Source organism: Akebia trifoliata, chromosome 11 (genome assembly GCF_017979445.1).
Source record: "Akebia trifoliata isolate Shusen 1 chromosome 11, ASM1797944v1, whole genome shotgun sequence".
In the NCBI taxonomy this organism is placed as follows: domain Eukaryota; kingdom Viridiplantae; phylum Streptophyta; class Magnoliopsida; order Ranunculales; family Lardizabalaceae; genus Akebia; species Akebia trifoliata.
Window position 1 is genome coordinate 41808355 of NC_141385.1, and position 27235 is coordinate 41835589.

Sequence of the window (27235 nt, forward strand, 5' to 3'; positions counted from 1 at the left end):
TGTTGACTATCCTCGATATTTGTGTCTGACATTGATATTTACAATCAACGGTCATAAAATCCGTGGGAGCACTAAAACTCAGTAGCTCTTCATCTATATGATTGATTCTCTACTAAACTACGTCGAACTCTCGTCTATCGAAGCTGGAAGCCTGAAACTGAGTAGAGGAGCAGTCATGGTGGTTGACTTTGCGTTTTATTTTATAAATTTAATCCTTCAAAAACGTAGAATAGAGAGTTGACGTTGTGAAGATTATTTAGGGTTAGGGTTTCTCATCCATCGATTGAGCTTCGATGGCTTCTTCTTCTTCCCCAATTAATCAATCTTTTAGAGAAATGGCGAATTCGAAGCCTCTATTCGTGACGATCTATGCCACAGTAATCATTGGTATCGTCTTCTCTTCCTTCTATGTATTTTCCGCCATTTATGGAGGGAACACCACCTCGTCCTTCTCCTCCTCTATTGTTCCACGTAAGTTCAAATCATCCTTTCTTTCCCCTAAAGCTTCTTAGAGTAATTAAAATCATTTTTTTTTTAAAATTTGTTTCATCATTTTGATTATGTTATTGCAATGGCTTTTACATTATTTTTAAATTGAAAATTGGATTATACTTGTTTCACACTCAATAGGATCAAATTTCGAAAATGATTGTCACACAATTGACTTGATGGAATTTCGGACGGATGTAATTACTGAAAGATCTTGGATTTAAAAAAAGAAAAGGAAAACTAATTAATTAGAATTCCTTGAAGAAGGGGAAAAAATAGCTTTGAGAGGCTGTGTTGGAGCAACTCCAACCCAAGCCTTCAAATTGACATCTTCTTCATTTTGATGACTCTGAATCACTTTTGAACTCCAACCAGCCTCATCTTCAAAATTGGCATTTATGAAAAGAAGGGGGATATAATAGATATTTAGAAAAGGTAAACAGCGATAGAGATAGGGGATCCACAAATTCTCTCTCGGCTCTATATAAGAAGATGTGAATAGTGATATAGAGACGAAATCTTCATTTTTAAGTCCGGTTGGAGTTGCTCTTAGAAAAGGAAGAACCCCCATTCTTTTTTGTAAGTGGGAAAGCAGGGGTTAGGTGGACCTGATTAGAATGTGTTTGCAAATATGGGAATTGCAATCTGTAATGTCTTCAACCATTAGAATCTCCCTCTATGAACTTGGATTGATTGCTAGGAGAAGAAGTGGGCAATAAAATTTTTGATATAAAAACTTACTAGAAGAAGACGAAAATTAGTTGCTTTTTTATTTTTATCAGTTAAAAATCAGTTTCTCTGAAGGTGCCAACTTGCTAAGTTGGTTAATGTCTATGAGTGTTGATACCACAACTTGGGTTCAACATCCGCTTTAACCCACTAACTTGCTTACTTATCAAAAAAGGAAAAAAAAAAAAAAAACTAAAAACCTCCCCAATATCTTCAAAACAGAACAAAATTTGGTCTGTTTCAAACTCTTGATTGCAAGACGTGTGGCATTCTGGAAACAAGCGATTCTTAATTAATATCTCTAACATTGGTGGAATCTGTACACCTTCGTGAATGAAATAAAATGGCAAAATTTAGGAATTTCACATCGAACATTGTAGTATCTCCATAAACCTCCGAGAGCTTCATACACAAGCAAGGATTAGTGGTTAACAGAGGTGGAGGGGATTAAGAGGCATTGGCCACACACCTTGATGACCTACAAATGGTACAATGGGAGCACCATCAACATTTCAGAATTTTTTTTGATAAGTAACATTTCAGATTTAACACGATAACAAACATGCTTCTCTTTGAAAACTCGTACGAATTTAGACGAATCCAACTTGCATGGAGTTACCAGTAGCACCATTTCAGTCCTTAGCTAGTTAAGGACATAGAAACATCCCTTAATTTGTTATTGAAGATTCTTTAGTTTCACCCCTCCTAAACATAGTAGAGCATTGCGTGATGGATTGCAATTATCTTATTGCCTCCAAATTTCTCCACCAATAAAGCTATATCATTAACCCAATGAAGGAAGAGACTTTTTCAGATCCTACTCTTGATAAGATGATATTACTAGGCTGAATATGGCTTTATATGAAACTTTGGAGAAAGAGGTGGAGGATCCTGGTATTATCTTATGAGCATCCTTCACCATTCTCATAAACGTTTATCCAATTGGGCATCTTAGGAGTTCAAGAGGCTTGAGTTAGAGTGACCTTCTCATGCTTTTTTTTATTTTTTTAAAATTTCTTTTCATCGTCACGGCAGAGGCTTTGAGAAGGTTATGATGAGGGCCTTTGAGGGGAGACTGAGAGGGAAGAAATGAAGCATATCACTTACTTTTTCTCTCCATCTGCAGGAAAAAGCTTTTTGTGCTTTGTCCTTCACTCCAAGCAATCCGAATTATGTTTTCAAGGCTTAAGGCCAAGGATAGGAAAGAGTGATGAGAAGGGTGTTACAGAGGATGTTGGATAAAAGTTATGTACTTAAATTCGAAATTACCATTTTACCTTGATTTGCGAGGTCTTGAATATCATGTTTTAACGTGAGACATCGATCAATGTGATGCCTTTGGTGAGGGAACTAACAAAAAAGATTTGAAGGAAAGCTTGGAACAAGAAGCATAGAGGACAAGGATAGAGAAGGGGAGACTACAACTGCTACAAGACCAAAGATAGGGGTGAGTGAACTATCTGCGAGTCTAACCATCTCTGAGCCTAAGAAAGAAGGACAAAATACGAGACTTATCGATCATATGGTCAATCGCACCAGTATCTATAATCTAAGAAGTGAATGGGTGCGTCCTTGGCCATGAGTTTTGCCTAGGGGAGTCAGTTCAACAATCTCTGAAGATAATTCAGTTGATGTGAGGTCAGAGAAGAGATGAGAGTTCACACATCGTGGTGTCGTGTAGAATATAATGAATGTGTTAAGAAAAGTATTGCTATTCGTGTGTGCGGGAGCTTCAATATCTATATCCGAACCAGATAAAAAGGTACAGAATACGCTCAATGGCACAGGAAGAGAAGTTGCTAATTCAGTAATTGTAGCACTAGAATGGTTTTCTACTTGGGATCGAGTTTCTATTCCTTTAGGAAAATCAATAGTTGGCTACAAGTGGGTCCATAAAGTCAACAAAAAGCTGATGGAGCAGTTGAAAAGTTGAAGGCTAGATTGGTGGCCAAAGGATACACACAAGAGTATGAAGTCTCTTGGCATAGGATATCTAACGAGATTTCCATCCTTGGATTTTGGATTCTACCCTAGATAGAATAGCCGAATGAGTTTCTTTAGTGACCCCACCTGGGAAGGGGTCAGATTTCTCCCGATGGGAAAGTAACAATATTGTCTATAATGCGACAAGCCCACAACAACATGATATGAAATAGAGCATAATAGTACTATAAGATGGGAGATTCATAAACCATGATTGATGCATCGGATGGACACCAAGTAGTGATAGAATATCTCCAAGACAATGATTGAAGGTTTAGAGCTAATGATGAGCCTTTTTTCCCCATTATGGTCTTCATGTATAGGTCCATGGGTGGAAAAAAACACATTGGGTTCCTAATCCGTGATGACAAAAAAAAATACTAAAATCCAATGGCTAGAAATCATTGTAGGATGATATTTGGTGTAGAGGTTTAGGGGGTGGGCAAATATTTTTGGGTTTGTTATGCCACATCCCATTAGTTATGACAGAATAGCCTAAATAAAAGAAACAAGGGCTTCCTGAACAGGATGTTGGTTTCATCATTCTATTTTTGAGACAATGACTCTTTTCCCTTGTTAGAAACCCTGTTATATCTTGGGGCAAAGACAAAAAAGAACTAGAGTACACAAAAGTAAAGCAGATCAATTGCACATACTTTGTATGCATAGTATGTCTGACATGGAAATATTTGGGTAACACATAGTACACGCAGTAGTGGCCAACTCCTCTCTCCTTGTATGTGGATATTTATGCAGCACATGTGCAAACCCATATAGCATCCACACAAAAAACTTATGTTTCTAAAATGAATACTTCATGAGACAATCACGAATGATTTTTGCTAGAATTTGCATCTTCATTTATCAGTAATTTCTTTCTATCACTTTTCCTGATATGTGTTTCTTTCCTTAGTTTTGCTAACATCATTGTGGTTGCCTTCGCAGATGTAGATTCTCCTAACTTGGATCATGGTCTCAATTTTTCTCGACCAGCCATAGAGGGTGGAGGACCAGCACCTTCATCACTGCTTCCAAGTGTAAGGACAAGTCCTATATGGGAGGTCCCTCTTGGTACAAAGATGCCACCTTTGAAATCCTTTCGGTTGACCAAGGCTCTGGTGAAGCACAGGGTTAAAGATAACGTAATCATTGTAACGTTTGGGAACAATGCGTTCATGGATTTTATCCTTAATTGGGTTAAACACACTACTGATCTTGGCCTCTCCAATCTTCTTGTCGGTACTTCTCTGTAGCTTTAACTATGTAACCCTGGCAATCTGAGCTTGTTTTTCTCTAGGATTTTTATTTGAGAGCTTTTATCACCACACCAACTTTTACTAAGAGCACCCCAAGATGTGTGCTAAGTCTTTGGTGATTTACATATGAATTGGGGTGCTCTTAGCAAAAGTTGGTATGGCAATAGAATCTCTCTTTTGTTTCTTTTTAAGAAAACTTGTATTTTGTTAAACAATCAAATCCTGCTTAAGATTCTGTATCTTTGCGTGAAGATGTTTGAAATTGATCTTCTAGGTGCAATGGATACCAAACTTTTAGAAAATTTGTATTGGAAAGGTGTTCCAGTTTTTGATATGGGTAGTTATTTGAGCACGGAAGATGTTGGTTGGGGTTCACCAGCATTTCACAAAATGGGAAGACAAAAGGTTATCTTGCTAGATGCATTGCTGCCTTTTGGCTATGAGATACTGATGTGTGACACAGATATGGTTTGGTTAAAGGTATACCCTTCACCTCACCTGGTTGTTATTATTGATCTTATCACTCCATTATTATCACAAAATGCTAACACTCGTATGTTGGTCTGTTCTCGATGAATTTTTTGTTGCTTCCGCTTACACTGAAAACAAGGCCTGGCCTCCATGTTATTGTTTGTGCACTTGTCTTTCTCCAATGATTTTTACTGTTCAATTATTTTCTCCACACAGTTGATTGGGTTGCTACACATACTTATTTACAAGCAGTTATTGATGGGGTTTTGCCAATATTTTTCATTATCTTGTTCTACCATTACCTTATTTTCATGTTTTTTGTGTGTAAGTCATAGTTTCCTGTTTTTTGAACAGAACCCACTTCCATATGTTGCTCGTTTCCCTGGAGCAGATGTCTTAACATCAACTGATCAAGTGGTACCAACAGTTGTCGATGACAGTTTGGAAATCTGGCAACAAGGTGAACATGTTACCAAAAAAGTTTGATGTTTGCCTTTTCAATTTCTGTTTTTTTTTTTTTGGCTTTGTGGTTCATAAACACCATTTTGTTCCCCATGCAAAATGCTTTATTTCCTGTTGAAGTTGTTATATGTTCAAGTGACCATTTAAGATTTTATCATCAAATTCTTATCCCAAAATATGTGTGGGTTGACTGAATGAATTTCGCCCCTCAATTCAATCAAGAACCAATGCGTTCACAAAAGGAGGGTAGCAGAGGTGAGGATGTTGAGATGGACGAGTGGAAAGACTAAGAAAGATAAAATAAAAACGAACAACTTTGTGAAAATTGTACTTGTATTCCCCTAGTAGGTGATAAACCAAGGGAAAGTTGGTTGGGGAAGATGAAGGAAAAAGAAGATATGCATTCCAAAAATGCATATTCTTTGATAATAGCTTGCTAAGGATGACCAAGTGTTCAAGCAAGTCTTGTAAAATGGTAATCAAGGTTGGGTTGAATTTGGATAATGACACAAATTTGTTTTGTTTATATTTGTATAAGATATTTGTGATCTGGGAGACATTAACCATTGTTCTAAATGGCCTCTAAACTCAGATGCATTAACTCAATCGTCCGGATTTCAAGTTAGCTTGAAGAAACCGATAAAAACATCAACTTGACAAGAAACTCGATCTGTATGCGACTTGGTTGAGTTTTGGTCAATTCAGCCACCTTTTTTCAGAAACTCTCCCAACTCTACTCCAACAAGCCTAGAAAATTATTTTCATCTACATTTGGTTTGATATATAGAGGAGGGAATTTGATAATCTAGGTGAAAATGTTGGTTATCATATATTAAAAAAAAATACAAAAAACAAAATCTTCCATATTGATTTGTCATGTTCTATCCATCTAATCCAATGACTTCAAAGGAATTTGTTGCATAAATCTTTAGACAATGTGTTACAAAAGCACTTTGAACCTGTAAACCTGATCAACTGAGGCTTCAAAAAGGCATTCTGTCTCATGCTTTTTAAGTTTCCCATGTCTAAGATGAATGCCTCCCAAGCATATGCTGATGGTTCTTCTCTAATTAAAAGCTCATTTTACTTCCTTTTCCTCCTGTAATCCTTACATAATATTTAAATTACAACAATGAAAAACATCATTTCCTCCCCGCTCGAAATTGGGCAATGTTTTTCATAATATTTCCAAAATGTTACGTACAAAAAAGTTTTTCCTAGTTCCTTGTTTTTTTGTTCAAGATAAGCATTTCTGCTTGTATTGTTCATGGAATCACAAAATATACACTTAATACCTTACTCCCTGCAGTAAAAATTCTCTAGTTGCTTCTTAGGTTGGTATTCTTTCGTCAAATATCACATATCTTTTGATGAACTTCCCATTTTTAGTTCATATGCATGAGAGAGTTTGGAGTCATTGTCATAACCTACCAAAATGTATTTTTGCTTATCAAGAAGCTCATCAAACTAAACACAGATATAATCCATCCAAAGATTTTTATGATTGTAGTTCGGTTAAAATGCTTCAATAGTCCCAAGATTTTTAAGATGCCTTGGTAGTTCCTCTAGAATGTTTTGGTGGAGGTTTTATCCTGGACAGATTTTGTAGGATATCATCATCATCATCATCCAAAAATTTGGGGTCGGCTGAATTGAATCTTGTCGCTTCATTCAATTTTGCCTCAAGCCACGACTTTTGCTACCTTGGGGTTGGCATGATCTCTTTGGGGTATTTTCTTTCCATCAATTTTTAATATCATTTCTTCTCTATAGGTATCACTACTAAAATTACACATCGGATTCCCTGTCTTGAATCTACTTACTCTAGAGCCCTTAGTTGCCAAAGCGACACTCTGAAGTTCTTGTTTAGCATCGATGCCCTTTATAAACTCATCAACTAACGTTACGTCATCTGCAAATAACACCAAGGGGCCTGCTCTTTTTTTTTTCTCTGATAGGCAATTTAAAGGAAAATAAAAGAGGGGAGTGGCAAAGGAGGCCACTCACTGAGTAGACAGAAAAAAAAAAAAAAAAAAACAATAACAACAACAAGAAAACTAAAAGGATCATGAGCCACATAATTTATCCCATTTAAACAAAAAATCCCTGAGAAAAGTTCTCTCTGAATTCATTGTAGATCCCGCTTTAATAGAAAATCAGATCATGGTGGATGTGAGAACTTCATGCAAAGGACGTTCCCTTTAAAGATTTTGCTATTCCACTCCAACCAGATACCCCAACCAGTAATTACTTCATTTATAATTAGAGAAAAAGAGATATGAACTCAAATTCAAATTTATACATCAAACGCAATTTAGAGTATATAGATGCATTTCTTTGCATGTTGAAGCATATCGTGATTTTTCTAGTGTACCATACTGTGTAATTAGCTACTACATATTGCAGGTATTGGTTTTCAGCTTACTAATGTGCTGAAATATTTAACCACAGTTCAAACGATAGGTCTAAAATACTTCCACTCGATATCAGGGTGTTATAGAAAAAATCTGATTTCAAGTGTCAGTCTACAAAGCAAAGTTCTCAAATAAGGTCAACTACATTTATTGTACCCCCTCAAAATGCTTTTTCTATAACATTACCATGTAACTTTGTTTGTAAATGCCTACTAAAGCCATATTATATGGAGGTGTCCAAGTGTGCCTAACTGTTAGCACATTGAAAACCAAAATTTCCAAGTGTCTGGGTAACATTTAGGTATGCTGTTGTTAAATATTGCCATTAACCCGTTACTCATTAGTTTCTCTCCCTGTTTCATGTTTTGAATCTGGATTATTTTTTAATTTTACGATCCTTCATTTTCTTCTGCTACTTCTCCCATAGAAAGATACTTCTTCATGAGTTGCTGGCAACCTAAATCTATCGTGATAAAATCCTACAAATTTTAACTTATTGATACCAAAAGACTGAGTTAAATTAAACTGTTTCTTGCATTGCATGTTTCTTTTTCAAGTAATTCTTTCCCATGAAATGCATTTTGCAATTCATTATTTTTTCCCCTTAAAACGTTGACATACCGTTCTATAGAATTTCTTCTGATCAAAGCCATTTTTTTTCCTTCTGCAGTAAATGGTGCCTCTAATATTGGAATTTTCCACTGGCGGCCAACAGAGTCTGCAAAAAAACTGGCAAAAGAATGGAAAGAGATGGTTCTAGCTGATGAAAAGATATGGGACCAGAATGCATTCAATGAGCTTGTGCACAAGCAATTAGGACCATCTGTTGACGAGGAAAGCGGACTAGTATATGCTTTTGATGGAAACCTTAAGTTGGGATTTCTGCCAGCTAGTATATTTTGCAGTGGACATACTTACTTTGTTCAGGTATTCAGTCATTGTTTTGTTCTTAGGTATTCTCTAAATGAATACCCGACTTCCATAGAAGTTTCTTTTGCTATACCTTGTTCACTTTCGTTCGCTATTAATGCTTAAGCTACATTTGCAGGCCATGCATCAACAACTCAGATTGGAACCATTTGCTGTGCATACCACCTTTCAGTTTGCAGGTACTGATGGAAAGCGTCATCGATTACGTGAAGCTATGCTTTTCTACGATGAACCAGAATATTATGATTCACCAGGTTAGATCTTCTCTGTGCAACTTGTCATACATCTTATCGATCTTTCTGAGGTGATGTTGGCTGTTTTGCACAGATTCTTCAACATGCCTAGCCTTCCAATATCACTCCACATACTTCATGGATAATTATACTACACAATTTTCTCGTTACCTGTTGTGGTATTCATTATTTCCCTGACTTCTGACAACTAACTTATTTTGTCAACAAATACAAATAAGGACCATTCTAAGGAGTGGAGATGGGCTTGGGTTAGGGTGGGGTGGGAGAAAGATATTAACTTATTCACTCAAAGCCACTCTTGGTCATTGTCATCAAGCCAATCAATTGTATAAAATAAGGAGATCATGCCACCTGATCTCTCATTTTTTCTCTTATACTTGCTCATTTATTGACTGTTGACCCTAATTTAAACTCCACGTTGTTGTTTGGAAATGAGTTCCATATATCCTTGTTGCTTGATAACATGCAAAATTTTCTCTATGTTTTTATAATACTCAGGAATTTGGAATCTTTACCTTATAGAAGTTTGTAATGGATTCTGCCTTAGTTGTCATTAGCATCAATCTCTTGCATGCCAAGATGAGAAAATTTATATTTTCAGGGAACTTATGCAGGAGGTTTCTTGTCATTTAAGCCGTCTATCCCAAAGAGCCTCATGTTAGATGGGGAGCATAATGTTGAATCACACTTTTCTCTCATAAATTACCAAGTATGCATATGTCAGCCTAATCTTCTATCTTGTATAACATGGACTTGTTTTAATACTAATCTCTGTTGCGACTTGTTAATTACATAAAAAATGGTTTCTTCAGATGAAGCAAATAAGGACTGCACTGGCTATTGCTTCATTGTTGAACCGTACACTGGTGAGTGTAATTATTTATATTGCATTTGTGTTTTTCCGATTAGTCTGTTACATTTGCTTTTAGTTCTATTCTATAAAAACTCGGTGTATTCTTGACTTTGTTGGTCAACATATTTGGAGATCTTTCATTTTAATAGGTCTTATGGAAAGTCCATCGATTTCGTTCCTTGTTCTTTAGCTGAAATCAAGAGCTGCTTAGCTTTCAAACCCAGTTGGTAGAATGTGTGTTCCCCTAACATCGATTCTGGTAGTTGTTTTTCAGCACTGTATGGAAGCCTCAAGATAGTGTTTCATGGAAAAATAGGACTCATTTTCTGACTCCAATATCTGGTATAAGATATAATGATGTATACAAATCTGGGTCATTTTTAAATGAACATATCTTCAGGAATGTTCAATAAAATTTTTTTACTTATATAAAAAAAGTTATTTGAAATGTCCTTCTATTTACATTTATAGTTCCAAAATGAAATATTCATTCATATGACAGTCATGATGGTTCTGTTGTGCTTCATACCATGTCCATTTTTGCTCAATTTGATTAGTGTGACTGGAAACTGCTTATAGTATAGTATTTATTAGAAGCAAATTATAGTATTTATATATGAGAGCAAACGAATTTCAAACCTGGTTTCCCTCCACTCTTTTTTGGCGATTATCTATATATATGACCTTATAATTATGAACTTCATAACCCACCCCTCCATGATGTAAGAGTACCATATATTTCTTAGAAAGCTAATGAGAATCTAAAGATGTTGGTTTTCCTTGAGGAATTGAAGATAGGTTTATTTATGTTCCTCATTATTGTGGCATGCTATAGACATGCCTCAACTGGATTAAAAAAATTAGACGTTCTGTCCTTGACCTAATCACTTTGACAACAAATGAAAATCTAACACTATCTTTATTTATTTTTATTTGCATTTCAAACCCTTCTCTCAAAATTTTGTCACTTGAATATTAATTTCATTTTTTATGATTAGAATTTGACGAAGTCAAAAGGTTAAAGGACAATTAATTTTTTGAATCTTACATTAATGAGATGTCCTTAAAGAAATGATATAAAAGCAATGAAAGGCCTAGGCCCTGAATGAATTGATTTTGCTGATAAAAAATAGAAGCATTACTTTTAAACTATTTTTTGCTAAAATAAAGCTGGATACCTTACCCAAAAGAAGAAGGTAGTGATGAAGGTACATAGTGATGGAGCTTCATATCATGTCAAAGAACCCCCCCCCCCCCCCCCCCCCCCCCCCCGCCCCCCATTCTCAAGATTAATAAGAGTTTACAGAACTTTCCCTTAATGTTTATCAGCTAAGTTAGTTCCTCTTCAGAAAAATTGTTATAGGTAAATACACTTTCGCTATGCATTCTAAAGAAAGTCCCATGAGGCAATAGGTAAAACATGGTTTGGGGTTTTGGGTTTTTAACTCTTTTTTTTTTTATACGCTGAACTGAGTACCTAGTCGATGGATTTTGAATTTCCTATGCATTATAAGCACGTGGGTTAGTGGTTAGTATTTAGTAGGTGAAGACGGGTTTTTAACCAGGTCATGGTATCAACACTCGCAGACTTTAGCCAACTTAGCAAGCTGGCACTTTCGAAATCTCTGATGGTTTAATTTTTAAAGATTCCACCAAGATTTGAATGTGGATTACATAGCTTATTAATAAATACTTTTGTTAGTTATGTAGTCATGACTTGGACAAAAAAAAAAAGATTAAAGCTGAAAGTCCAGTAAGGGACGCAAAAGCTTAAGTCCTCTAACCCAAGGTTCAAAAGTTTCATGCTTGCAGCTCAAGCTGTGTACATTGACCAGTTTGTGCCTACTTACAGAGCAGTCGTGCTCTTAATTGTTCTGTCTATGTCTCCTCCATTAAGGTTAATTGGGGTCTTCTGAGGAGCACGATGTCACCTTGTAGTTTGGAAGTCATTTGGAATCCGACGATTGACACCCACAAACCTGAAGAAACCCTTTTTCCAGTTATTACCAATTTGCGTGGTTTACTGCAGTGCCATGCATTGTCTTCTTCTTTTCTGATCAGTAGCGGTGGTTGCTGCCATTATATAAAAAAGCCAAACATCGCCATTTTTAGCACACAATCCACTTTCTTGTGCCTCCTTTTATGTTTCATTATTTATTCAATTTCTGTTTTTGGGAGTTTGGTTGTAATTCGTTTGATTAATATATCATTGTTCGTGCAATTTAGATCTTTAAAGGGCTAGTGGCATATAATTTGCTTGACTTTTATGAAATTGATCTGTTTGTACCATTATAAACTTATCTGGAAGATCTTATATATGTATATATTATTTTTTCGAATGGTTTCTCACCATTTTTTCATCTCTCTTAGAATTATGTGTTTTTTTTTTCCCACTGTAGATGAGAAGCATGCACTGCTATATCCCTCTCCTTCAGTTGTCTTATGGAAGTCAAAATGTCCCATTTCATGATTTTAGCTTTTAAAGAACCATCCATAAAGGCCGTAAGATATCTTCCTCAATCCCAATTTTATCAATTGAAAGCAGAAGCCGATTGACAGGGGAAAAAACAAAAGAACATTCTACAAAAGAGTGCTTCCAAACCATCCATAAAGGCCAGAAGATATCTTCCTTAATCTCAATTTTATAATTTGAAAGTAGAAGCCGATTGACAGTGAAGAATAACAAAGAACATTCTACAAAAGAGTGTTTCCAATAGTCAGTTATGTTCCCTACTTTTCTTTAGCCTTGGCTATGGAATGAAGAGCTTCACCTGTTCTTTGATAACCTTGGTAAACTGCTATAGGTAGAGTGATGGGGACATCAGAGATCATGGGCATATCCTATTTGCATCATGGTTTAGTTTTCATGTTCTATTTTATTTTAGTTATGGGCATATTTTATGTATTTATAGTCCTATTTGTTTTTAGAGGTTTATTATTAGGTATTTTAAATTAGCATGAGAGTTTTTTTCCACCTCGAATTAGGAAATTTTCTATGTTTGGGAAGTTACTATTTTTGCAAAGATTATATTTCAGGAATGTTTTTACTTAGGAAACTTAATTATTTTGGGTTAGTACGATGGAACAAAGAGTCCTAGTTTACTTTAGGAAGTTTCTTTTTACTATTTTAAGAGTTAGAATTTTGTAGACACTCTTAGATAGGTTTTCTTTACATATAGATTTAAGATTTATTTTACAGAGTTTTTTTATGAATAAAGATGGGTTTCTTTATGAGTTTTGTGGGTGAATTCTCTCTATGGAGTTTCTTGGTACGATTTGAAGAAATGCCTTAGTGTGATCAGGGGTGGAGCTAGTAAGGAGCTGGTGGGGGCAATTGCCCCCACAGAACTTTGAGACACTCCTATATTTTCAACTAATTACATGCCCCATTTGTCCCCACTCCCTCACCTCTCTCCCCATTTGCCCCCACACCCACATCTCCCTCCAATTTTTGCCCCCACACCCTCACCTCCCTCCAATCGTATTTTCCAACACAAATAATTTTCCCACCATTCAAGTTCTTCAACTATACAACTAACAATAGTTTGCCCCCACTACAAGAAAAGCCTGGCTCCGCCCCTGAGTGTGATCCCAAGGTTTCATCCTTGTATTCTTTCTCTTTCTTTTATCCTTGGGGTAACATGCAATACCCCACAAACTACACATACTAGATAAGCCAGGATAAATCCTTGTGGGTGGCCAAAGAGGGGGCTTGAACTTAAGTCCTCTCCTTGGTTATTGATTGTCTTGAACTCTTAACCTACAAACCTCAACCCTTAACCCTTTACCTTATAAACCTAAACCCCTAACCCTAATTGCAAAACATCTTAATTGAATACTGCAACTCTAGCCTTTTTGGATTTACCTTTAACTTTTATGATAACCCTATCATAGCCCAAATCCTTAATCCAATCCCAAATCAGATTCCCAATCTTGTATTACTCTTTCTTTCCTCTCCATCCTGCATCATAGAAGTTTAAAATACTCAGCTTGGAACAACCTGGCTATGTAAGTCAACTTGCAAAATTGAAATTTGAGTGACTTAAATCATCCAAATAGGATGTTTTATGGGGAAACAAGCCGAAGTTGGTCAATTTAGCTAAGTCTTGCTGAGTGCAGCATAGAAAAGTTCTTGAGTCTTGGCTTGTACTTATTCAACATCATGTGTATTAAGATAATGCTGTATTTGTATGATATGACTTATATCTTATATTTCCTTAACATAATAAGTCAAGGGACCGACTAGTTGCACACCACCCACTACCAATTGCACTCCATCACTTAAAATTTTCCTTTGCACTCCATTGGGATCATTGCACTCAAAATAAAAATATTGCGCTAAATCTTAATGTTATTGAAACACTTGATCTTACAATTTACACGAGCAGAGAAGATGAAGTCACGAGAAGGTGAATAACCCTAAATCTTAATGTTATTGATAATGAAGTGCAATTAGTAGGTTAAAATGGAGGTTATAAAAAAAAGGTTATTTTTCAAGGTTGGTGTGCAACCAGTCACTAGTGGTGTGTGACTAGTTGGTCCCCAAGTTAATCTAAAATAAGAAGCTCAGAACTGTTTTGTAAATGGGTTACCTAAATGTAGCAAATTTGTTTGTTCTTTTTTTGGTGTATGCATATTACCAAAAAACTAAAGCAGATAAAAATCAGTTTCACTGGATCTAGTTTACCATAAGATTTGTGAACCAGATTATGACATTGCAGTTTTACTTGTGATGGCTCTGAATACTGAAGTCCATATTCTAACTTTTCTTTTTAACTAATTTGTAGGTGATGCCTCCACTATGGTGCAGGTTGGATAGACTATGGTTTCCACATCCTGGAGTTTTGGATGGGACAATGACAAGACAACCTTTTCTCTGCCCTTTGGATCATGTATTCGAGGTATTTGTAAACAAATTATTAATATAGTGTTTCTAGCACCCATGCAGGGAAAAATCCATACAAGGTTAAGTTTCTAATGATGCTTGGACCCGTTTTCTTACAAATTTCTTGAAATTAAAGCATGTGCAAAATATATGGTATTAACTTTCAACATATTTCCATGAAATATAGCAAAATATATCCATTCCATAGGAATTTATAGCCAATTCAACAAAAATATTTATTTTTGTAAATAATTTGATGGAAATCATCGTTCATTTCACAAATTAAACTTGTTTGTGAAGTTTGATTATTTATTTTCTGAGGCATTGACAACCTCTCTCAATCATATTGATGCATGGTCTTCTTAGAGAATGAATTTAATGCCCTTTTACCTGTTCATGCCATACTAGATTGTCAACTTGGCTCTGTCGACAAAGTCCATATGAATACATTTCTGTTGAAAGCAATATTCCATACCAACTGTACACTGTATGGTATTCTTTTTAAGGTCTAGTGAATTCTCATTAACGAAGATCCAAATATTGAGTTTCCACCAATTCAATTTGCATATACTCCTTGGGAAGCCTACTATTGAGTAAAGTAAAATGTACCTTGTAGACTACAAAAGAGTGGCGTCTTGGCCAAGTAGGCTGATTCTAAGCACATTTTGTATAGTAAGGGCAATTTTATTCAGTCCCCCCTTTACACTCCTCTTTCTTTTCTTAATACACTTAATTACCATTTCTTTTAAAATTATATGCTCCCATTGTTTCTATTTTTCAATGCTAAATGCAGTGTTCCTATTTCAATGTGCTGCATGATTAAGTTACAGTTGATTAAGAATGTTGTAATGCAGGTGAATGTTATGTTGAAAGAACTTTCGGTAGAAGAATTTGGCCCAAGGATTGATTTTAGAGAGTACTCTTTCTTGGACAATCCATTACTTCCCAAATTGGTAATGCCATCTTTAGCTACAATGCGACAATAAGACCTAAAGGGATCTTCTTTGATATAACTGGAATGTTCTTCCATACTGATGTTTTTTTTTTTTTTCAGGTAAAGGAGTCTTGGCTTGATGTTCAACTTTGTCAAGAGGGATCCCAAGATTGCCATTTATTTAACGAAACAAATCAACCAGGAATTCTCAGATTACCTAAGCATAGTAGTGAAAAAATGGTAGTCTATTTTGCGTCGCAACTTTTGATGCATTCCTCTTTAAAATTTCTGTGCAAATTCACCCTAGCTTTGTATAATATTAATTGGCTGTTCTGAATTATTGCACCATGGGTTTCATGAACATAATTGTTTCATATGGTTCACCTTACAGATTCTTTACTATTTTTTTCTTCTAGAATTATGTGATCTGTTAGATACTTAGATCACATCCAACAGAATTTTGCTTCTTGGTCTAGATCATCGAGGTGGGCCCATTCTTTTTATGTTTTGCTCATAAACTCATTCCTGTAAACAAGAACAAGATCACATAATTTTAAACTATATTGAAGTTAGTTACTGACCCAATATTATTGTTGGTGAGCTACGTACATTGAAGCAAGATTTTGAAATAATTAATCTATTGCATTTTAAGAACTTTCAAAAATAATTAATCTGATTTAGGATCATGGAGGGTGTTTCTCTGCACTTGACCCATCAATGACACTAATTGCATGTCATTAAGGTTTTCTTTTTCAAAAGAGTAAAATAAAACATACCTGACCATATAATTTTACTTGTAACAGTTAAGAACAGTGTTCTCTTCATTCAAGAATGTCAAAGTCATACAGTTCTCGTCCATGCAAGATGCCTTCCAAGGTTTTACTGACAAGGCAAGTTTCTCTCATTCCTTATCTCATAATTACAAAATATATTTTCTTTGGTTATTCTGTCTGGTGATGCTAAATGTATGTCGGTTATATATGATATCAGGTGAGGGAGGAGAAGTTCAGGCATCGTGTGAAGCGGTATGTGGGCATTTGGTGCTGTGGGGATCACGACCCTGGTCATATATATTATGACATGTACTGGGACGAGAAGCCTGGCTGGAAACCCGTCCCTCCGCAAACTCCAGAGGAGGACCATCCAGCATGGTGACTCGATATCACCCATTTGTCATAAACATGATAAGTTCTCAAAGAAGGGTAGGAAGGGAAGAAATATTTGGAGCTGCTCCAATCCCTAACCCTCATTGTTCAATCTTGAGGTGTGTCCATCTTCATATTTGTAGGTGTAGGTGGGTGAAGTTCCTTCTGTAAAACAGTTTACAAAATTTTTGGTACATTTCAGTTATTCTAAAATGCTAATAAAAGAAATGAAAATTCATTTTGAAGTGAGGATTATTTTCTTCTTTCCTTTTTGAATTTCTTATTGTCCTGCTCCTCTTGGTCACCATGTTATTATGAACTTGTGTAGGGAATTTTTTTTATCCAATCAATTGATCCTTGTCATCTAACAAATGAAATATATGGATTTTTTTTTAATGAATGAAATCAAATTTTGTTGTGGGTGAAAGAAGATTAAATTGGAGCTCAAGAAACCCACTAATAGCAAAACCAGTGAAGCAGTCCCCATGGGAGAACCTGAGACAATCACGATAAGGCACACCATTTTTTATTTTATTTTATTTTTATAAATAGAATGATATATAAATGGTAGGTTAGGATATGGAGATTGTTGATTCAATTAGTTGTAGGGTTAACAGTTAAGAAAGGCGGATGTTAGGGTATAACTAGAGTTTGCCTGGCAAGATCATCCTCTTTGGAGAAAAGGAGTAAGAAAGACAATGAAGTTGTAAGGGTATTATTGAAAAAGATAAATGTAATAAAATTGGAGGGATATTATTGAAAAAAGGGAAAAAGAGTAAAAATGAATAAAGTTGGAGGGAGGAAAGGAAAGAGAATAGAGTTGAAAACATTCCTTGAGATATGTATGAGATTGAATTTGACCAGCTATTTATGGGGGATAAGCACTGGGGAAGACCATAAAATTAAAAAGAAAAATTCGAGATGCGTACAAGATCTAATCTGAACAGCTCTTTATGGGGATAAACATTGGGGAAGACAATAAAATTAAAAATAATTTCCACGAGATTAAATCCGAACCCATCTTTATGTTGGGGGGGCCAAAAGGAGTCCATTGTCATGTTTTATTATATATATAGATGTCTGAATATGAAGTAATAAGCAGAGTAGAGTGGTGTTGGCGTTGCATGAGCGCAATTATTGATTTGATGGAGTGTGTTTGTTTTTGGGGGCGTGAAATGAGTTGCTAAGAGCAAGTGGGGGATGTTCAAATGATGAAGGGTTCAGGGTTGTTGATGAGTAGAGACAGTGTAAGGGGGTTGTTGATAGATTCAATGTTGTCTGAAATGAATGTTGGTAAAATTTTGGGGTTTCATGAATTATTTGCAAATTAGTAAGTTGGGCTTGGTTTATAGAATTTATCATATGGGAAGCGTTCCGAGGCTCTAAAGAGAGCCAAACATTTTCTAAAATAGGGGTTAGAAGTTTTAGAATAGGCTGATTTTTTGTGAGGATGATCTCTGGTGAAGAGATCATCCTCATCAACACCAGAGATCATCCTCATCAAAAATCAGCTCATTTCGAAACATCTAACTGTAGTTTTCAAGTTGAAGAATCGTGGATCATCAAATTTTTATAAACCACTTTTGACGAGGTTAGAAGTTTCGAAATTGGCTGATTTTTGGTGAGGATGATCTCCTCATCATAGAGACCATACTTACAAAAAACTAACCCATTCTAAAAACCCATACATTGAAAAAAATGTTTGGCTCTCTTTAGGACCTCCGAATGCCACCCTTATTATATATGTCGTTTGTGTGAATAAGATAAATGAGTATTAAATATAGATTATTGAATGAGTGAGTGTGTTTTGCTTTAATGGGGTTTCGATTCTTCTTCTTTGCTTTTATAGTGTAATAGTTTAGTCTTGTTATTATTGTGGGTCAATTCAAGACATGGTTTTAAAACTCGTCCATGAAGAGACCAAGTCGTCTCGGATAAGTTTTCCGATAAGTTTGAGTTGTCTTGTTTAACAATGAAAAAAATGAACTATGATTTTAAATCTCATCCGATATGTTTGACTTGTCTATCCGTCTCATCGGATGAGTCGTCTCGGTCTCGGACGAGATTTAAAACCATGATTTAAGAAAGAAATTAAAAATTATGAGAAATTAGTATGGCTTACATAAGGAAGATGTGGTTTGTTATGTGTGATATCGGTTCAACTTGCACAAGAATTTGCTTTATCCATTAACAGTTTTTCAGACATCATATGATTTTTTTTAACATTTAACAATGTATTTTGGGCCTTTGAGTTACTCAATATGGTTTGAAGTTTCTATTAATGTATACTGCTTCCATAGATAATTTGACATGGTTTTATTGGTATTGAAATGTTATTTTTAAGACTTAAAATGAATTGGGGTTGATGTATTATTTGGATTAATTTTCTGATTGAATCTTTGATTTAAGTATCTGATTTGGATAAGATTGATACATTATGATTTAAAACTGGTGGATTAATTTAAACTTGGTATTGAAATCTTATGATAAAAAATTAATTTATCACATCTTCAAGATGATTACCTCTACCTTAAATCATTTACCACATTCAATCTTGCTTCAATATCTTGTAGATTCTACCAAAACATCTATCCTTCTACCAACCAGGAAAAATGGATAAATTCAACACTAAGGTCCGTAAAATTTACTCTTTTTTTTTCTCGTAGTTCCCCAAAAATCCAATTTTTTTATTAACGTTTGAAGGACTTGAAAGAGAGAAGAGTTAAGGTTGAAGACAAGGGTGAAAACACTTTTACCCCTATACTTGAGCTTGAGATGATCGGTTGATGGAAAAAAGAAAAAGATAATTTAGAAAGTGGTTTATGATTGGTGGACCAAAGTAGCGTAGTTGTAGCACTAAGCATTTAAAGTGCTAAAAATAACGTGTTTACACATTACCTTGTATTCTTCGGTAGGGGTGCAACTAGGTTCGGTTTGAGGTCAAATTGGAACTAAATCGACATAGGTTGGTTCTACAAATTCGGAATCAAAATCGAATTGACTAACCCTTGAACCGACTCAACCCAAACTGACCTTAGTTTAGTTCAGTTCATGGTTCTCTTAAACCAATGAGAGTTAGGGTTTAGTTTGTACGAAAGAAGAATTTCAATCGTCTCGTCTGTAACAGTTTTAATGGGAGAAAAACTTTAATCGAGGATATACAACTTCAATGGAATCATTCGATCGATCCAAAATCTAATCGATTTCTTCGACTTTGAGTTCTTCAAGTTTGCAATAGATCTTCAATGGAGGGAGGAGTGAATAAAGGAGAAAGAGTGCCAGTCAATTGAATAAAATTATTTATTTTTAATTTAGTCTTAGAGAGTTTGACTAGCCTTAATAATAGAGAGTACATCTCGAGGCCATGTTGATTATGGATGAAACTTGGTAAGGTATTGTTTTCTCACTAAGTTAGTAAGGGTAGTGAGATTTTTGATCAATTTAATTTTTGATTTGACATAAAATTGTCTCAATTAATTTGAATACAGCTGCGTCATTGACTGAGTGAAGAAAAAACTTTAAACCAATTTATCGCATCAAAATGTTTATGAAACATTTTTCATTGGATTACACGTGGCATTTTAAAGGAGGTACTACACTTTTAACAAAAATCTAAGCGGGTGGAATAAATTTAAGACATCACGTGTCATTTAATAAAAGAGGTTATTTCATAATTTTTAAGCCGCTTACTACTTTAAAGTAGTACTCGTTAGAATAAAATAAATTTATTTATTATATTTTATACATTGCTTCCTACATGTATTTTGATTCGGTTATCGATTTGGTTTGGTTTTAGGACACCCCTAAATCGAGAATCAAACCAAATTAATCGGTTTTTTAAAACTTTAACCTAGATCAAACCGACTTTATATAAAGCCGAACAAAACTGCCCCTAACTGGTTCGGCTCAGTTTGATTCTTGATTTAGACCAATCGAACATGCACCCAGCTTATTGTTCAGTATTGTTGGCATTGAAAAGAGATGCTCGCTAGGCCCGTCTATGGATAGTTGATTATTATAATAAGCTTTGAATCCACATTCAAATAATCAAATATTATTCAAATTTGAATTCGGATAAAATTTTATATTTGTATTCTTATTAGACATATTTGGAATTTGGATATCAAAATATCGACTTCAATAATATCTGATTCAAATGTGATTAAATATAATAATTATACATTATTATAGAATAATTATATACATAATATATTATATATCAAATCTGAATCTGATAATATCAGATATCCTAATATTGGCATTAAACTCGTTCTCATTCCCACACTTTTTTTTTTCAAGCATTCCCCCCGCACTTTACTATTATTTTTTCTTTTTTTCTTGTAAGAGTTCCCCACGCTCATATTTTGATTTTGATTTTTTATCGTAAGAGCTCCCCACGTTAATTAAGAGAAAACTTGCACATGATAAAACTCACCATATTAAAGAGTCTCACATGTTCCACGACACTCGATTATCCAATGATATTGGTGTTTTGCATTATTGTTGTTTAGCATCAACAGTCATAAGCTGTGGTCTATGGGAGCACTTAAAAATCTTGATACATATAATCGATTCTCTCTTCTCAAATGCTCTTCTGTGTCTCTTGGAAGCTGGAAATGAGTGGAGCTATCATGGACTTATATTTCCAATCGGTTTAATTTACTTTAATTATATGGACAATCCTGGGGGGACTTTGGTTTTACCGCGTTGCGTTGATGTGTTTCCTTGAGATACAAGTAAAAATCATCCAGATCAGAAATGTGAGAATTACAGTAAATCCCAATGTCACCCCCAGCATTACTCTAATTATAGATACATATGGGTTAGGTTTCTAGACTCATGAAAAGTAAACTCATATGTTCACACATAATCTTGTAAGCTTACATGTGAGATCTAATGGTTGAAATTTATCCATTTTTTCACGTAGTTCCCCCAAAATCCAATCTTCTTATTAAGGTTTGAAGGACTTGAAAGATAGAAGAATTTAAGGTTGAAGACAAAGGTTAAAACACCTTTACCCCCTTAATTGAGCTTGAGATGATCGGATGATGGAAAAAAAAAAAAAAAAAAAGATAATTTAGAAAGTGATTTGTGATTGGTGGCCCAAAATAGCGCACTAAGTATTTAACGTGCTAGAAACAACGTGTTTGCATATTACCTTGTGTTCTTCAGTATTGTTGGCATCAAGAGCGTTTATTATAACATTATGCATGTAGTATTTTTCGCTTATTATCTAACTCCTACTCGCATTCAACATGATTTCGATGGCACACAACAACCTATTGGTTTTCCACCTTCCACTGCAAAGATGCGATGCCATGAATGCCTTGCCTTAATGGCTTTGGGTCATGAATCACAGTTAGGTCCTAGGATTGATCACACAAAGCGAATAATGATAGCTTTAACGGAATGCAACGCGCTTTCCTTCAGATCATGTAGAGAGATGGAGGGCCCTTTCTGTGATTTTATCTCGACTCAGTACAAGAGTCCAGTGTTTGTAGCAGGACCGGTCTTACCAGAGCCACCTAATTCTCTACTAGAAGAACGATGGGATAAGTGGCTTGGCCAATTCCAACAAGGTTCGGTGGTTTATTGTTCATTTGGGAGTGAGTGTGTGATGAAGAAAAATCAGTTCCAAGAGCTGTTGTTTGGTATTGAGTTAATGGGTTTGCCATTCTTGGTGGCTTTAAAACCACCAGAAGGAGCTGAGACTATTGAAGCCGCTTTGCCAGAGGGGTTTGAAGAAAGGGTGAAAGGAAGAGGAATGGTTTGCGATGAATGGATGCAGCAGCAGTTGATATTACAACACCCATCAGTGGGGTGTTTTGTGAGCCATTGTGGGGCTGGATCTATAAATGAGGCCTTCATGAGTAAGTGTCAGATGGTGTTGTTGCCAAATTCAATTGATCAATTTTTTCACGCAAAGGTAATGAGTGGGTATCTCAAGGTTGCAGTAGAGATTGAGAGGGAAGAAGAAAATGGATTATTTACGAGGGAGAGTGTGTGCAAGGCAATTAAGTTGGTGATGGATGAAGAAAGCCAATTTGGTAGGGAAGTTAGAGCCAATCTTGCTAAGTTGAGGGAGATTTTGTTGCGTGAGGGATTTGAGTCTTCATACATTGATGGTTACATCAAGAAGTTGCAAGATCTTTGCTCAACTACTTAAATTGTGTGTGATTTTGTGCTAAATCTTTCAAGTCCCATCACTACTAATCTTGTATCCCATTAGTTATAATGGGTTCCATTGTAATATATATATAATAAGGAAGTTATTAATTAGAATATAATCTATTTTGGTACACTTATGATTTCCCCGAATTAGAAAATATCCATTTTTTTTTCTTAAAAAAAATATAATAATAATAAATAAATAAATAAAAAACATTGATCCCTCTTTCCTTTATATAATAGAATGAAAATCCACAAAAGATTGGTATCAATTATGTTTTGTGTTTTTCATTTTCAAATTCATGGGTATATTTAATTGAAAGAACTTTATCAAGTTATTTTACTTAACAAATTGTGTTGAAGCTCTGTAGGAAAATGCATACTAAGAAATCATTTTGGTCTGAATGAGTGTGTTTATGCTTTGGCAATTACCCAGAATTCTTCTCCTATTTGGAGAGCTATGGTTCGTGTTATGCCTCTTATGCTTCGCAATACTAGATTTTTAGTTATGTTTCATAATTGGAGAGGTCAGGGAGTTTTGGTGGAACTCTTTCCCCAAGCAATTGGATCGGTTGAGGTTTTGAGACGTTTGGGATTTAGACAAGGTACATCAATTTTACCCAAGACCCTAGGCTTTCATTTTGAATTAGATCTTATGAAGTTCCGTACTTGTTTTTTCATTTCTTGGTTGCGTCTGTAGTTTATGTGGGCTAAATATGAGATTTTGATAGTTAAGTTCATCGAGATGTATGATTCTGGCGTATATCTTAGATGAGTTCTAGTTCTACATTCTAAACTCTTGCCTTTACTAGTTTGGGTTTTGCTGGTATAGTTGACTATTGTTTTGATAATTTTTTTATTCCTCAGATGAAATCTACTTCTATATTCTAAACAGTCTTGCCCTTTGATTTAGTTTAGTTTCTATAGTTTTGCTAGTCTTTTGGTAAAAATTACATGCTTTTTATTTTTATTTTTTTGGAGAAGAACATACGACTTCGTTGGCATTTGGACAGATAGGATTACCATTTTCTCACACACGGTTGTTTGTGAGTACATGCTCTACAGCCGACTGTCTTTTTTCTTTATTATGGTTTATAGCTTCCATAATTAAAATTTTTGGATGAACTTTTAACGGTGATTTAATTTTTGTTGAGTTTTTATTTTGTTTGTCTTAGTTTTTGGAGGAAATTATGTTTTATTCGATGATTGTTTGTAAGTCAGGAGATATTGACGAATGCATTGATTTTATAGAGAATTTTGGTTAGTTTTTGTACGATGCTGGTTTAATTATATGTTTTTGAGTTGAAAAGTAGGTTTCTTAAATGGTTGAGATGGTTACTGTTGTTCTTCATAAGCGCCTTCTTTATTATATTGGTTTCCGGAATCTAGCTTAGCTCCGTGCTTCGGATTTTAGACCTTTGGTTATCTTCCCGTTCCTGTTTCTCTTACTCAAAACCTGTGAAGAAAAGAAGAAGAAGAAGAAGAAGAAGAAGAAGAAAGGGAGAATAACATGGTAGGTTTGTAAACAAATAGAGTAGGTTTGATTCTATTTGCAGAAGTGTTCATGTGATATAATGGTTGTCATTGTAAACAAGAACGGATCTTTTGCTGAAATTTGTTGGCAGAAAGGTTGATTGAAAATTGCAAAAACAAAAAAATTTCCTAGCTAAGATTTGAATAGTGGAAGGAGATCCTTTTAACCGACAATACCTAGTTTCCTATAAGGTTTGGCATGGGACAACCATCTCTCTGTTGTTCATGCATAAATATACATATCCTCTAATTCACAAATTTAATCAACTTGTGTTCTTAATTCAGAGAATTTTTCAAAATTTGGAGAATTTTGTGACATGCCCCCAACAAAACTAACTTGCCCAAGCTGCAATCCTAGCGACAATCAATACTAATCTTCTAATCTTGTCAACGAAAACAACAGGTATCTTAATCGACCAACTAAATGAGCTATGATGTTGGAGCCATTCCTGAGAACATTGCGATAAAATGCCTCTGAAGTCCCTCAGTGTTAGTCAAATGAACAGAAGCAGCGTTTAATAGAATCAACCATGCATTCAATTATGTACATAAAAAACTACTATGTGAAGCCATAATACCAACATAGAAGGTCAATAAGGACTAGAAGATCCTTCTTAGAAAGTCAAGCCAAGTCAGGTAAATATCCCCCCCAAAAAAGCCAAGCAATGGTAGAAACAAAACAGTAGCAAAACCCAAGAATCACTTCCACTTCTTGAACTTTCCTCCTCCGTGCATTCCAAACATCCCATGCTTCCCATGTTTGCCGAACTTCCCATGTTTGAACTTTCCTCCGTGCTTGTGTGAACCATGCCCATAATAGGCACCGGGTCCGACATGATGAGATCCATGTGAAAGCTGGTGAACACCATAAGCAGCAGCTGCACCGCCAGCTAGCAACCCCATGCCGCCATGTCCATGTCCTGCATTTTAGGGTCAGGATTCAGCAACTCTGAACAAAATCAAATAAATGTATACTTCACAAGCAGAGTCAACTCAGGTGTACAACTAACCATAGTCACCAAGTCAGGGTTTGAGATAAGTCAGCAAGGGAAAATTTTGAAAAATACAGTAAAATTAGAAAACAATCAAATAAAATCGAGTTAGGGTTAGGACTGTGTAATTATTCCTATTAGGTGTTGTTCTCATATTATATAATCAAGTACCTTGTTAAATTACAATAATAAATCACCACTCCATATTAAATTATAATGAGTAACCACATGTCAACAACACAATTAAGGTTTATATTGTTCAAAATGTAAAAAATGATTGCAATCATGGGAGCAACTTAAGATTCATTATTAACCAATCAAAATCAATGTCCTTTTCATTATATAATACTTCATTGGTAAAATGATCACCATCATCTGTCAAGGTCATCTTTCTTAATAGTGAATCAAGGTCACCTTTTATTTTTCTAGATTTAATCCCAAAATTCATGATTTAATCATCAAGTGGTTGCGACTTCTTCAATAAGTCGCAGATTTGGGTGACTATGCAGTTAACTACTAATTACATGACAGTAAAAAATAAATGAAATGCTAGTACTTTCCTAGTTGTTTCTGCCAATAAGAAATGCCTCTCATACCAAAGTGTACAATATCTTTTGAGAATTTAAATCTGCTTTTCTTTCGTTGCAAAGGAAAACTACTCATTTTTGGATAGAAAAACAAAATAAATGAAAGAAGTAATTACAAGACAGAATGAGAATGAGAACTGTTAGCTAATTACAAAAACGAGTGATTTGCTTTCTCAAACAATTAGAAGTAAAACATTTTGGCAACATACCTCCATGTGGCGGAGCATCAGATGAACCGGGATAACCAGCTGGTGGGTATCCAGAAGGAGGAGGAGGATATCCTTGAGGGGGATACTCTTGCGGAGGGTAACCTTGTGGAGGGTAACCCTGCGGAGGATATCCGCCATGTTGTTGGGGATAGTGTCCATGAGGATATCCTCCAAGTCCTTGAGCGAGGTTTGAGAAAAGCCCTTTGTCACTGGACTCATCATCATGCTTGTCCTTTCCACCACGCATTTGTCCTCACTGTGAAATTGATAAGGAGCCCATTAGAATCATTAATCGTTATGAAGTATATGAAGTTGAGTAGTGTTACCGACAAGTACACACAGACCCCACACGGTCCTTGAGATTCACATAACACAAATCTCACAAAGTATCCAACTATGTGGACTTGAGGGTATGCATACTATCCCTGGTTTCAAAACTCAGTTTGACGTCTCGTCTTGTCTCGGACAAATCATCTCAATCAAACATTAATCATCTATTTTCCCAAGTCATCTCAATCTCGGACGATTTTTAAAACCATGATACTATAAATTCCATGAAAATTTGATTAAGCAATAATTGGATCAACAGAAGCAGATGGGATTAAAGCGTACATTAGGATGTTCTCCAATCAATTTCCATGCCCAATGAATGAACAATTCTATCAAATAGATGTTACTTTTGTTACGTAAAAACACTTTTGATGTTGTGATCAAAAAATAGAAAACAAGAAACAAGATGCAACCACATAGATTTTATGTGGTTCCCTCAAAATTGAGGTACGTCATATGCCACTCTGTAGAGAATTCACTGTTACAAATTACACATTTTCAACAAAAAAATAAATATATACATCAGGAAAGCATAACTAGAATTTTACATAATACTAGTAAAATTACAAAAAATGGTGAAAAGTAGTCCTTGCTGACCGGTACCTTTAGGT

At 35.3% G+C, this 27235-nt stretch overlaps 2 protein-coding genes and 1 pseudogene across 2 annotated transcripts; 2 read left to right on the forward strand and 1 right to left on the reverse strand.

The window, feature by feature from the left end:
* On the forward strand, positions 1–17054 carry XEG113 (xyloglucanase 113). The gene is made up of 13 exons (XM_086458036.1): positions 1–471; positions 4147–4440; positions 4732–4937; positions 5283–5388; positions 8475–8731; positions 8853–8988; positions 9603–9697; positions 9801–9854; positions 14629–14742; positions 15581–15679; positions 15781–15900; positions 16464–16550; positions 16651–17054. The coding sequence occupies exons 1-13, from the start codon at positions 294–296 to the stop codon at positions 16813–16815; spliced, it is 1911 nt and encodes a 636-aa protein (XP_086314162.1). The 5' UTR covers positions 1–293; the 3' UTR covers positions 16816–17054.
* A 4895-nt stretch (positions 17055–21949) lies between these two features.
* Positions 21950–23064, forward strand: LOC147391750 (cyanidin 3-O-galactoside 2''-O-xylosyltransferase FGGT1 pseudogene; annotated as a pseudogene).
* A 1972-nt stretch (positions 23065–25036) lies between these two features.
* LOC147391751 (uncharacterized) lies at positions 25037–26586 on the reverse strand. The gene is made up of 2 exons (XM_086459962.1): positions 26295–26586; positions 25037–25426 (listed from the first exon to the last, which is right to left on the reverse strand). Exons 1-2 carry the CDS (start codon positions 26539–26541, stop codon positions 25206–25208), a joined length of 468 nt encoding a protein of 155 aa, XP_086316088.1. The 5' UTR covers positions 26542–26586; the 3' UTR covers positions 25037–25205.
* Positions 26587–27235: the final 649 nt, after the last annotated feature.